We start from the raw sequence: 13910 nt of genomic DNA on the forward strand, positions 1-13910 counted from the left end.
TCCCTCTCTCTCTTCCCTCTTTCTTGGCATCCCCCCCTTTCCTGGCTGTCTCCCTTCCTCTACCCCCCCTTTTCTTGGCACCCCTCACTCGCTCTCCCAACTTTTATCCCCTCTTTCTTGGCACCCCTTCCGTTCTCTCCTTCCTTTCCTGGCTCTCCCTAGCTTCTGTGTTGGCCTGTGTCTAGGGGCTGTCTCATTGGCTGGAGGTCAGGTGGGTTCCCTGGGCATTCAGGGTCTTTCCTGAATCCTTATCTACAAAGAGATGGAGTGTGTGTGTGTGTGTGTGTGTGTGTGTGTGTGTGTGTGTGTGTGTGTGTGTGTGTGTGTGTGTGTTTGGAGGGGGGTTTTGTGTGTGTTTGTATCTGTGGGGAGTGGGGGGCTACATGGCTTCTCTGCCCAGTGTCTGCCCTTTACTGCATGCCAGAGGGTATCTGTCCAGTGTCTGCCCTTGACTGCATGCCAGAGGGCATCTGTCCAGTGCACACTCCAGACCGGATGCATTAGAGAGAGGGTGAGAAGTGTGTGTACAGTGCCTTCAGAAAGTATTCACACACCTTTACTTTTTCTACATTTAGTTGTGTTACAATGGATTAATACAACAAAATTGATTAAATAGAGATTGTGTGTCACTGGCCTATACACAATATCCCATAATGTGAAAGTGGAATTATGTTTTAAGAAATGTTTACAAATTAAAAAGTGGCGCAGCGGTCTAAGACACTGCATCACAGTGCTAGAGGCGTCACTACAGACACTGGTTCAATCTCAGGCTGTGTCGCAGCCGGCTGCAACTGGGAGACCCATGAGGCGGCGCACAATTGGCCCAGCGTCGTCTGAGTTAGGGGAGGGTTTGGCCGGCCGGGATGTCCTGGTCCCATCCCGCTCTAGCGACTCCTGTTGGGGGCTGGGCGCATGCACGCTAACACGGTTGCCAGTTGTATGGTGTTTCCTCCGACACATTGGTGCGGCTGGCTTCCGGGCTAAGCGAGCAGTGTGTCAAGAAGCACTGCGGCTTGACAGGGTCGTGTTTCGGAGGACTCATGGCTGTCGACCTTCGCCTCTCCTGAGTCCGTGTGGGAGTTGCAGCGATAGGACAAGACTGTAACTACCAATTGGATATCACGAAAAAGGGGATTTTTTTTTTTTTATATATATATAAGCTGAAATGTCTTGAGTCAATAAGTATTCAACCACTTTGTTATGGCAAGCCTAAATAAGTTCAGGAGTAAAAATGTGCTTAACAAATCACATAATAAGTTGCATGGACTCACTCTGTGTGCAATAATAGTGTTTAACATTATTTTTGAATGATGACCTGCTCTCTGTACTCCACACATACAATTATCTGTAAGGTTCCTCCGTCAAGCAGTGATTGTCGAACACAGATTCAACCACAAAGACCAGGGAGGTTTTCCAATGCCTCTCAAAGAAGGGCACCTATTGGTAGATGGGTAAAAAATTTAAAAGCAAACGGTGAATATTCTTTTGGCAATGGTGAAGTTATTAATTACACTTTGGATGGTGTATCAATACACCTAGTCACTACAAAGATACAGGCGACCTTCCTAACTCAGTTGCCGGAGAGGAAGGAAACCGCTCAGGGATTTCAACATGAGACCAATGGTGACATTAAAACAGTTACAGAGTTTAATGGCTGCGATAGGAGAAAACGGAGGATTGATCAACAACATTGTAGTTACTCCACAATACTAATCTAAATTACATAGTTAAAAGAAGGAAGCCTGTACGGAATAAAAAAATTCAAAAACATGCTTCCTGTTTGCAATAAGGCACTGAAGTAAAACTGCAAGAAATGTGGCAAAGAAATTAACTTTATGTCCTGAATACAAAGAGTTATTTTTTGGGCAAATCCAACACAACACATCACTGAGTACCACTCATATTTTCAACCATGGTGGTGGCTGCATCATGTTATGGGTATGCTGGTCATTGGCAAGGACTACAGAGTTTCTTAGGATAAAAATAAATGGAATAGAGCTAAGCACAGGCAAAATCCTAGAGGAAAACCTGGTTCAGTCTGCTTTCCACCAGACACTTGGAGACAGCAGGACAATAACCTAAAGGCCAAATATACACTGGAGTTGCTTACCAAGATGACATTGAATGTTCCTGAGTGGCCGAGTTACAGTTTTGACTTAAATCGGCTTGAATATCTATTGCAAGACTTGGAAATGGCTGTTTTAGCAATGATCAACCGCCATCTTTACAGAGCTTGAATGATTTTTTAAAATAATAATGGCCAAATATGGTACAATTCATGTGTGCAAAGCTATTAGAGGCTTACCCAGAAAGACTCACAGCTGTAATCACTGCCAAAGGTGATTCTAATATGTATTGACTCAGGGGGTTCAATACTTATGTAATCAAGATATACTAGTGGTTTTTGTGTGTGTTTTTTAAAAACAAAAGTTAGAATTTTCTTCCACATTACAGAGTATTTTGTATAGATCGTTGACAAAAAAAGGACAATTAAATCTATTTTAATCCCACCTTGTAACACAACAAAATGTGGAAAAGTCAAGGGGTGTGAATACTTTCTGAAGGCACTGTATGTGCGTGTGTGTGTGTGTGCCTATATCTGTGTGTATATCCCTGAGGCATGGGTTTTACCTTGCTGCATTATCATGACGGTGCCAAACACAAAAACACATACAAACACATACAGTGCATTCGGAAAGTATTCAGACCCCCTTCCCTTTTCCACATTTTGTTACGTTACCTTATTCTAAAATGGATTTTAAAAAGAAAATCCTCATTAATCTACACACAATACTCCATAATGAAAAGCGAAAACAGAACCCGACGGAGCTCCAGAGTTCCTCTGCGGAGATGAGAGAACCTTCCAGAAGGACAACCATCTCTACAGCCACTCCTCAGTAAAAGGCACATGACAGCCTGCTTGGAGTTTGCCAAAAGGCACCTAAAGACTCTCAGACCATGAGAAACCAGATTCTCTGTTCTGATGAAACCAAGATTGAACTCTTTGGCCTGAATGCTAAGCGTCACGTCTGGGGGAAACCTGGCACCATCCCTACGGCGAAGCATGGTGGTGGCAGCAGCATGCTGTGGGGATGTTTTTCAGTGGCAGGGACTGGGAGACTAGTCAGGATCGAGGAAAAGATGAACGGAGCAAAGTACAGAGAGACCCTTGATGAAAACCTGATCCAGAGTGCTAAGGACCTCATACTGGGGCAAAGGTTCACCTTCCAACAGGACAACGACCCTAAGCACACAGCCAAGACAACGCAAGAGTGGCTTCGGGACAAGTCTCTGAATGTCCTTCAGTGGCCCAGCCAGAGCCCGGACTTGAACCCGATCAAACATCTCTGGAGAGACCTGAAAATAGGTGTGCAGCGACGCTCCCCATCCAACCTGACAGAGCTTGAGAGGATCTGCATAGAAGAATGGGAGAAACTCCCCAAATACAGGTGTGCCAAGCTTGTAGCGTCATACCCAAGAATAATCAATGCTGTAATCGCTGCCAAAGGTGCTTCAACAAAGTACTGATTTCATTTTTATTTTTATTTCTTTGCAGACATCTCAAAAATCCTGTTTTTGCTTTGTCATTATGGTTTTGTATGTAGGCTGATGAGGAAAACATGTTTTTATTCCATTTTAGAATAAGGCTGTAACATAACAAAATGTGGAAAAAGTCAAGGGGTCTGAATACTTTCCGAATGCACTGAACACACACGCACAAAGTTGCTGAGCTCGACCTCAATCACTTCAGCGTTCCGTATCAACAGCACTCGAGGAATGAGGGGCTGAGACTCGAACGAGAGCCAACACCTGAGTGGGTTACCGCGGCGACTGCTAATGGAACAGTTGGCCGGAGTGCTTGGCAGTTTTTTTCTTTGTCCGTGGGATAATTAATTGGCCAGATGGCCCTCTGGGAACTGTAGGCAAGTTGTTTTATAATATATGCCAGTATAATATACAAGTAGGAGTTGTAGTTCTCTGTAGTTCAGTACCTGAGGGTTTTGGTGGTCATGTCGATAGCGGTGATGCCGTGGTACATCAGTGTCTCGCTCCATACCGGGTTCAGAGTGTTCTTCAGTGTTTTGGTGCGAAGTTTGTTTGCCTGCAGGGGACGAAAGAGAGAAGGAGAGAGGGATAAGAGATGGAAAGGGAGAAGGGTGGTTCAAAAAGAGGGCGAGAAAGGATTGCGGAAAGAGGGAGAGAGGAGAGAGAGACGAAAAGTATAGAAAATAGTGGGTGTGGGAGCATAGGGGAAAGAAATGGGGGACTAAGAAAGAGACAGGTGGGAAGAGATAAGAGAGAGAGAGAGGTGAGGCAATAAGTAGGAGAGGGAGAGGGCAATTGGGGTGGAGTAAGAGGCAGTTGAGATGATAGAGCAAGAGATTAGAGGAAATACTTAGGAAGAGAGGGTAGGATGAAGAGAAGAAGTGATAGATAGAATGAGATGACAGAGAGAGAGAGAGAGAGAGAGAGAGAGAGAGAGAGAGAGAGAGAGAGAGAGAGAGAGAGAGAGAGGGGAAACTTAATTTATCTCCTTCCCCCAGGAAATGGTAGACATCTGCTCACCTACTTTATAGAGGAGAACAGGAGGACAGGATGCTTCCCCGCGTCACCTGTCTGTCTGTCTCTCCTAGCCTGTCGCTAGCACTGCTACCAGCCAGACCCGCAAACAAGCACTGCGCTAACACAACACACCACACCTGTCAATTAACCCTCGCTAACACAATTAGCATGGAAAATCAAAGCCTCTCAATGAAGAAAGGCCTAGCGTAGCGTTAGCGTAGCGTTAGTGTCCAATAATGCTACGCTAACTTCCCCTTCATTAATGATTGAGAAGGCAGGGTTAGGACATTATCTAGCTCTCGCTCCTATTTTCCATTATAAGCTGCCTCCAGGACGTGCTGCTGTTTTACATATTTCATTTATTTTCTTGGTTACACAACGGCTGTTTTTCGTTTTAATGCCGAGACCAGGCACGCTTCCTCACTTACTCAGCCTTGAATCCCCCCAGTGCACACACACATACATACACAAATACACACACACACACAAACACACATGCACACGCACGCATGCAAGCACGCACACACACACACATACACACACATACGCACAAACACACCAAGAGAGCGGAGAACTGTATACTCTCGAGGCACTCAAGCACGAGCCTAAATCCCGACTCCCCGGGACATTCTGGCGCTCCGGAGCTAATTACCTCTCTCTCTCCATCCTTCTCTCTCTCTCTCTCTTTCGCTAAACCTCTCTCTGTCCCTCTCTCTTTCTTCCTCAAATCTCTCCCCCTCTCTCTCTTCCTCCATTCCTCCCTACCTCTCTTCATCTCTCTCCCTCTCTCTCATCCCTCACTCTTTTCCCCCCTCCTTCTCATCTCCTCTTTTCCATTGATACCACCGGGTACATCCCCGTCCAAAACAGCATATGGTGTCAGCAAAAATCACCTGCCTGGCTCCCCTCTCACTTCATCAATCTCTTTCTCTCCCCTGCCCCCTTCCCCCGTCATCAATGCTGTTACATTTCCCTAAATATTTCATCCATAGCCCTCCGCCTCTCCCTCACTCCCCCCATCCGTCTATATGGACCCTCTCCTTCTCCCTCTCTCCTCTGTTCCCCAAGCTCACACACACAACTCGCTAAGAAATCTCATTCTCCATGCGCCACGATTAGGACAGGGAGCAGATGAGAACGTCGAGCCAGGGAGACACCAAGAACCACTCTCACTGCTCTCCCTCTCTTTCTCTCGCTTTTCACCTCTCTCTCTCTCGCACTTTGTCTCTGTCTTCCTCTCTCTTGCTCTCTCTCTCTTTGTTTCTCCCTCTCCTCTATTTCTCCCTCGCTCTTCCTCTCTCTCTCTCTCTCTGTGTTGTGTGTAATGGTGTGTGTTATGTTTTTGTGCATGAGAGAGAGAGAGCAAGTGTGTGTTTCTGTGGAGGTGTGTTTAGTCAGGTGTGTCTGTCCATGTGAGTCTGGCGGTCCTTTAGTATGCGGAATCAGCTTGTGCCCATGTATGTGTGGAAGCTAGTGTATGAAGGAGTGTGTATCTATGTGGGAGTCTCTGTGTGTGTGTGTGTGTGTGTGTGTGTGTGTGTGTGTGTGTGTGTGTGTGTGTGTGTGTGTGTGTGTGTGCGCGTGGGTATGTGTGCGTGTGCGTGAGTAAGAAAACAAATTGAAAGGGTGAGAGGGAGAGTGTGTGTGTGTGTGTGCTCGTGCCCCTGTGTGTGCAAGATGTTGTGTATGCGTGTGAGTCCCTCCCTGCCCGTCTGCCAGCCCGCCTGTCATCCTCTGTTTCACACTCACGTGCTCCCCACTCCTCAGTGCTGTAGACTCGTGTGGTCGATATTTACCAAACGGGGGTTTGTGGGTACTTACGTAAGTGCTGACGCTCTTTCTCCCCCTCCCTCCCTCTCCCCCCATCTACACTCGCCTGTTGACGTGAGTAGTGTAACAATCTGCGCTGTTTCCATGACAACCACCTGCTGCTGTCCTCCCCTCATCCATCTTCCCCCTCCTCCTGCCTTTTCTCCCCCCTTTACCTCCTGCCCTCCTCTATTCCAAGGTCATAGTGGGTCACATTGAGATAAATAGTGACAGAGATAGGGACAGAGGGTGGGATGGAGAAATAGGGTGTGGAACAAAAAGGGGTGGGGGTGGGGTGGGGTATAAACAAAAGCAGACCTAGACGTTTTTTTTGCTGTATTTTTTTGGTTCGACCACAGACATTGTGTTTATAATACCTGTCTGGCTCTATCTCCAACTGACTTTGATGTTGACCCAAACTCAAGATGGCTGCCACCAACAAGTAACCACCTGAGAAGAATTTGTGTCGGATGCCAAACCTCCCGACCGTTCACAAGAACAACAACTCCAAAATTTTAACAAAGCCAGTAAAATGGGACCAAAACATTGCTGTGGAGCACAGAGACATGCCACATCAACCAGCGAAGTACCAAAACAACTCCTGTTCATTAGTCGACGTAGTGTGTCAACGTGCTACATTAGCTAGCTAGTTACATTTAGCCCTAAAGCCAAAGCCCAGTGTTTTCCAAGTACATGGACTAGCCAGCCAAATAGAAAAAGTAGCCAGACAGAGAGTTCACGGCTGGGGTAAAAAAAAAGTTGTGGTATTGAATAGAAAGACATGAATTTACAATTAAAATGACTGAAAAAGTATGAATTCAGTCTGTTGTTTTGGATATCGTCTAGGCCTAGACCTATATGATCCGGACTATTTTCTAAGCAACATAACCTTTATTAACATTAAAGGTGCAATATGCAGAAATTGCTTCACCATTTCCTGCTTGCTAAAATTCTAATAGTTCGCCTAATTTCAGTTTATGTGACAAAACAAGCAATGCATAGTGTAGAGAATCATTGTACCATCTAAACTGCTGTGAAATATCTTTTCAATAACTAAAATGGTGTATGTACAGTTGTTTGAAGCTGGTGTGCAAAACTGAAAGTAAAAGATGCAAAAACTAAACTTAAGAACGGGAAGCACAGAAATAGCGCACATAGAACCTATTTACTGCTTCTTAGACTTGCTTTCAATGAGAATGACAGATCTAACTAATTTCTATGTGAATTTGGTAGGGTAGCCCAAAAGGTTACATATTGCAGCTTTAAACCTGTCTTCTCTTGAGAAGAAAGCAATTTACAGTTTTACTGCAAGATACGAATTGCCACAATGATGTTTGTTCTTCAAATTATGTATTATTGGCTCTGCTGCTGTGGACACTTAGGGCAAGGAAACCAATGTGTCAATTTGGATTTACCTTTAACAGTTTGGCCTGTCAATCAATCACGGTGGGTGGGGCTTTGAGGGAAGGTGGTAGATTAGTAATTTAGTCAGAAAAACTAGTTTAGTCTACTCTTTCAATTGAATTTATTGTGGCAAAAACCTAAGAAAAAAGGTTGTGTTCTGTCAAGTAAACATGTCGAAAAACAACAATATAGAATTGCAGGAAAATTGTTATAAAAATGCTGCTGTATAAGTGATGTAGTATGCCAGGGGCATACTGTATGTATACTGTAACTAAGAAAGTAAGTATATGTTGTGTAGTAAGCTGTTAGTAGCCTATGTGTCTCACCCTAACAATTTGGTCCCTCTCCCCCTCAGAACTTAGCCTACTGTTCTGACTTGGTGGTGCACATGTAGCCTATAGCCTGTTTTGGAGAAATGTCATCATCGAATATTGCAAGAGCTTTCATTGTCTGCTTATGTGCCCCCGTTATTTATCCTATGGTTCTGACATGGTGTGCAGAATACTGTAAGAACGGCCCATGTTCTGAATTTTGTTGCTGTACATTTCAAAAGTGCGGAACGAATAGGCATATCGTCCATCTCAGCTCTCTCATGTCTTAATCAATATTATGGCTTGCCTCTTTCCCGCTCATCGTTCCCTTATGCCATAGTTTGTACATCTCCATTGTTATATTGCTTATACAGTACCAGTCAAAAGTTTGGACACACCTACTCATTCAAGGGTTTTTCTTTATTTTTACTATTTTCTACATTGTAGAATAATAGTGAAGACATCACAATTATGAAATAACACATATGGAAAAATGTAGTAACCAAAAAAGTGTTAAACAAATCAAAATATATTTTACAGTATATTTGAGATTCTTCAAATAGCCACCCTTTGCCTTGAAGGCAGCTTTGCACACTCTTGGCATTCTCTTAACCAGCTTCACCTGGAATGCTTTTCCAACAGTCTTGAAGGAGTTCCCACATATGCTGAGCACCTTTCCTTCACTCTGTGGTCCGACTCATCCCAAACCATCTCAATTGGGTTGAGGTCGGGGATTGTGGAGGCCAGGTCATCTGATGCAGCACTCCATCACTCTCCTTCTTGGTAAAATAGCCCTTACACAGTCTGGAGGTGTGTTGGGTATTTGTCCTGTTGAAAATCAAATGATAGTCCCACTAAGTCCAAACCAGATGGGATGGCGTAGTGTACATGTATAGGTCAATCTCATTAGTATCTTACTCATCATTTTAGGCGATGTTATATTGATGTATTTCATTGTTTTGCTTACTTTGTGTATTATACTATACGATGGTCTGAAACCATGTTTGCCAGTGACAGTCTCTTCCCATTAAAATACTTTTGTTCAACAAAAAGTTAATATAATTCCAGTTCATATTGCGAGGGTTGTTGCGAGGGATGTTTTGTTTGTGCAATGCGCTGTCTGTGCGTCGGTATATTGTCTATAAAAGTGGAGCCTCGTGATTGTATTTTCCTTCCCTTTTAGACCACATAATAAAATACTTCAAATGGTAGGCTCTCTCTCTCTCTCTCTCTCTCTCTCTCTCTCTCTCTCTCTCTCTCTCTCTCTCTCTCTCTCTCTCTCTCTCTCTCTCTCTCTCTCTCTCTCTCTCTCTCTCTCTCTCTCTCTCTCTCTCTCTATGCTGGGAGTGTTTGGTGCATGCTGGGAATTGTTTGAGTGAGTGTTAAGTCCGAATGGGGACGCCGTCCCTCTCACTTCGGCACGGCTTTAGGTGTGTTACTGAAGCTACTGTCACGGTGGAGGAGTTTCTGGTCGCCGTAGGAGAGAAAGTAGGATATGAGAATGTTGCTTATGCGTCACGGATGAATAAAGCGGTGGTGGTATTTCTTAAAGAAGAGCGCCTTGTTGATCATATGGTTGAGCATGGCGTACTTCTTAAACGAATGTTTATTCAAGTTACGCCGCTTTTTTCTCTGTCAACAAGGGTAACGATTTCAAATGTACCGCCGTTATTCCAAATTACCTATTGGAGCGCGAGTTATTGCGCTTTGGGAAGTTGCAAGTTCAATTAAGGTTGTCCCGTTGGGTTGCAAACACCCGGCGTTGAAACAGGTTATGTCGTTTTGGCGACAGGTGTTTATGTTTTTGGACTCACCGGAGCAGACTTTGGAGTTATCTTTTAAAGTCAAGTATGACAATTGACTGTAAATGGCTTATGCTAGTACGGGTAGTCAACTGTGTTTTGAGTGTGGGGATGTTGGTCATAAGCGACATGCTTGCCCGAAAAGGGAGAAGGCAGAGGGAGGGGCGCAGGTGGTCCTCGTAACGCCTGGGCCCACTGATGTAGGGAGAGGTGGGCTGACAGCGGTAGAGCAGCCACAAGCATCTGTTGCTGAGGAACATGTTGTCCGTGTTGAGGGCACAGAGTTGCAACTTGTACCAGAGGGAAATGTTATGCAGCAGAAAAATATTGTTGTAGAAGGTAAGGATGGATCTGAAGAGCCATTTCAGACTGGTGAGGAGGTGCCCAGTACGAGTGCTGGGGTACAGGAGGGGGTTCATGTGGAGCTAATCTCCCAGGTAGTGGAGGAGATGCCCACTACAAGTAATGGGTTACAGGAGGGGGTTCATGTGGAGCTAATCTCCCAGGTAGTGGAGGAGATGCCCACTATGAGTGCTGGGGTACAGGAGGGGGTTCATGTGGAGCTAGGCTCCCAGGTAGTGGAGGAGATGCCCACTACGAGTAATGGGGTTCAGGTGGGGCTAGTCTCCCAGGTAGTGGAGGAGATGCCCACTACGAGTGATGGGGTGCAAGTGGGGAGTGTTGAAAGGGATGTGGTAGAGGGGAGTCAGTGGTCTGTGGCCTCAGTTGAGGAGGATCAGGAGAAGGATATGGATATCTCTCTTGATACGATATCAGCTGGTGAGGACTCAATTTACGATCTAGAGGAGGTAAATGGGTTTCTGGATCAGAGTTTTGGGAAATCTGTCAAATTGGCAGATTATTTTGATGTTGATAAGTTTGTGAGGTCAGCTGTGATGTTACAGAAGACGGTGGGGTTAGATCAGTTGAGTGAGAAGAAGCGGTTTCGCTTGAGGAAATGTGTTACTGCTGTTGCAGCAGCAAAAGGTGGCGGGAAACATGGTCAGGTTAAGAGAACATTTAAATAATGATGATGATTATGCCTCATAGGGTGTTTTATTCTCTTTGTCTGGTTTCTCTGTGGTATCTTCTGCTTTTCCTTTTTCTTTTCTATATGGAGATACTAAGGGTAGGTTCTCTCAATATTAATGGAGGAAGGGACAGGAATAAGAGGGCTTGGGTATTAGAAGTAATAAAACAGAAAAGGCTTAATGTAGTTTTCCTACAGGAGACACATAGTGATGAGGAAAATGAGGTTGACTGGGGTATGTGGTGGGAGGGGCAGCATATACTCAGTCATGGTACTAATTTCAGTGCTGGGGTGGCAATCTTGTTTTCTTCAGGCTTAGGGGTGACTGTGGTATCTACAACAGAGATTGTCAAGGGTCGGGTTTTATTGGTCAAGGTGGATGTTATGTTTTTATTTTTTATTTATTTAATGTTTATGCTCCTAATGAGGGTACAGAGCGTATTGTTGGTTTGGATCAAATAAAGGAAACCTTAAGACAGTGTGACCAAGAGGGGTGTATGGTTTTAGGGGGGGACTGGAACTGTACAGTGGATTTTACTGTTGATCGCACCGCTGAAGAACCTCACCTGCGGTCAGCCACTTGCCTGTCTGGTCTGTTAACTGAGTTTGAGCTTTCTGATGTGTGGAGAGTAAGGAATGCAAAAGTTAGGCAGTACACATGGCTAAAAGTTAATGAAGGTCATGTCAGTGCAGCAAGGTTAGACAGGTTGTATGTATCTGAGAAATACTGTAGTAGGGTTGGAAGGTGTGACATTACTCCTGTGGGTTTCTCTGATCACCATATTGTCACTGTTGATATTCACTTGTCCTGTCCACGAAGGTCATCATCTTATTGGTATTTTAATGTTAAATTGTTACATGATGTCATGTTTTGTGAAAGGTTTTTGTTGTTTTGCGAAAAATGGATGGTTACAAAAGGGAATTTTGAGTCCTTGAGACAATGGTGGGAGGTTGGGAAGGCCCAAATACGATTATTTTGTCAACAGTATACTGCTCTGTCTCGAATTGAAGTTAAAGAGACTACCAGGGCCCTTGAACAGGACATCAAATCTATTGAATTGAAGTTGCTCACTCAGAATGACCCCGGACTAGTCATGAATTTACAGGACAAGAAACATGAACTGAGGTTGTTTCTGCATGAAAGAGTGAAGGGTGCCTTGATTAGGTCTCGTTTCGCTTCCCTCAAGGATATGGATGCTCCTAGTGCTTTTAAAAAAAAAACTAGGACAGTCGACATTGCAATGTAAACAGATGGTCTGCCTTTGTCTCCCTGATGGGAAGGTGACCACGGATGACAGTGAAATGCGTCAACATGCCGTGGATTTCTACTCTGCCCTCTATAAGGCGGAGGATTGTGACTCTCTGTGTACTGAACAGTTGTTACACGGTCTTCCTCAATTGGGACCTGAGCAAAGAGTCGCATTGGACTCTGACATTACACTGCAAGAGCTGTCCACAGCAGTTATGCAGCTCTCAACAGGCCGAGCCCCTGGCATTGATGGTTTACCATCTGAGTTTTATAAGCACTTTTGGGGGGTCTATTGGGGAGGATTTTTATGAAATGTGTGTGAATCTTTTCATGAGGGCTCTCTTCCTGTATCATGTCAACGTGCGGTACTTTCACTGTCGCCAAAAAGGTGGATTTGGCTCTCATAAAAAATTGGAGACCTGTTGCTTTGCTGTGTGCAGAATATAAAATTGTTTCTAAATATCTCTCAAACAGGTTGAAAGAGTATCTGTTGGTCCACAAGGACCAGTCTTACTGTGTACCTAATCGCTCTATTGTTGACAACTTGTTTCTAATAAGAGATGTTTTAGACATTTGTAAACTGTCTGATGTAAATGTGGGTTTACTTTCTTTGGATCAGGAGAAGGCTTTTGATCGTGTGGACCACCAGTACTTGTTTAAAACAATGAAAGCCTTTGGGTTTGGGGATGTTTTTTTGTCTTGGTTGAATTTACTGTATGCTGGGGCCTCGTGTATGGTGAAGGTGGGGGGTGGTTTGAGTTGCCCCATCCCTGTCCAAAGGGGCATCAGGCAGGGATGCCCAATTTCAGGGCAGTTATATAGTCTGGCGATTGAACCAATGCTTTGTTTTTTAAGAGCGAAGCTTACTGGTTTCTCTGTGCCAGGTGTAATGAAGGGTCCCACGATAGCATTGTCTGCGTATGCAGATGACGTGACCGTTTTTATTACAGGGGGTGAGGATGTTAAGGTTCTCTCAAACGCTTTAAAGGTGTATGAGGGGGCCTTCTCAGCTAGAGTCAATTGGGGAAAGAGTGAAGCGCTGTGGGCAGGTCAGCTTCAGATGGGGTCCGCTCCACGGTTACCAGGGGGGCTTCAGTGGGGCAGAGATGGGATGAAGATTTTGGGGGGTTTTCTAAGCTCCGATGTCTTTCAGAAAAATAACTGGGAGGGTGTAGTGGAGAAAGTGTGTGCCAGACTGTCAAGATGGAAATGGGTGCTGCCCCAGCTGTCTTATAGAGGAAGGGTACTGGTAGCTAATAATCTTGCTGCCTCTACCCTGTGGCACAGACTAATGATTTTGCAGCCACCAAAGGGTCTGATACAAGAGCTTCAGAGGACCCTTGTCAATTTCTTCTGGTCTGGACAACATTGGATTAAAGCTTCAGCCCTGTACCTGCCACTGCACGAGGGTGGGCAAGGCCTGGTGGACATTTCTTCCAGGATCTTGGCTTTCCGGCTTCAAGCAGCACATAGACTGTTGTACAGTGACGGTTCTAGCTGGGTTGACACAGCCTACACATTGATGAGGAGAGCGGGCTGTTTGAGCTTAGACAAGCACCTTTTCCTCTTAAAGCTGGAGGGGGTGAGTTGCCTGGCCTGACTCCATTTGTATGAGTCTGTTATGCAGGCTTGGAGAGTTCTGGTCAAGTCCCGTAAGGCCTGCACGCCACCAGGGATGTGGCTTTTTGAAGAGCCTGTTTTTCACAACACTGCCATCCAGTCCCGTGTTCTGGGTTCAGCTA

General features: G+C 45.0%; 1 protein-coding gene across 1 annotated transcript in view; it reads right to left on the reverse strand.

The window, feature by feature from the left end:
* Positions 1-13910, reverse strand: part of doc2d (double C2-like domains, delta) — a 64477-nt gene that overhangs the window by 23799 nt on the left and 26768 nt on the right. The window contains exon 5 of the mRNA XM_045216631.1: positions 3993-4102. Coding sequence (XP_045072566.1) covers positions 3993-4102 — 110 coding nt within the window. The remainder of the gene's footprint in view (positions 1-3992; positions 4103-13910) is intronic.

The sequence above is a fragment of the Coregonus clupeaformis genome, unplaced genomic scaffold (genome assembly GCF_020615455.1).
Source record: "Coregonus clupeaformis isolate EN_2021a unplaced genomic scaffold, ASM2061545v1 scaf0760, whole genome shotgun sequence".
Classification (NCBI taxonomy): Eukaryota; Metazoa; Chordata; class Actinopteri; order Salmoniformes; family Salmonidae; genus Coregonus; species Coregonus clupeaformis.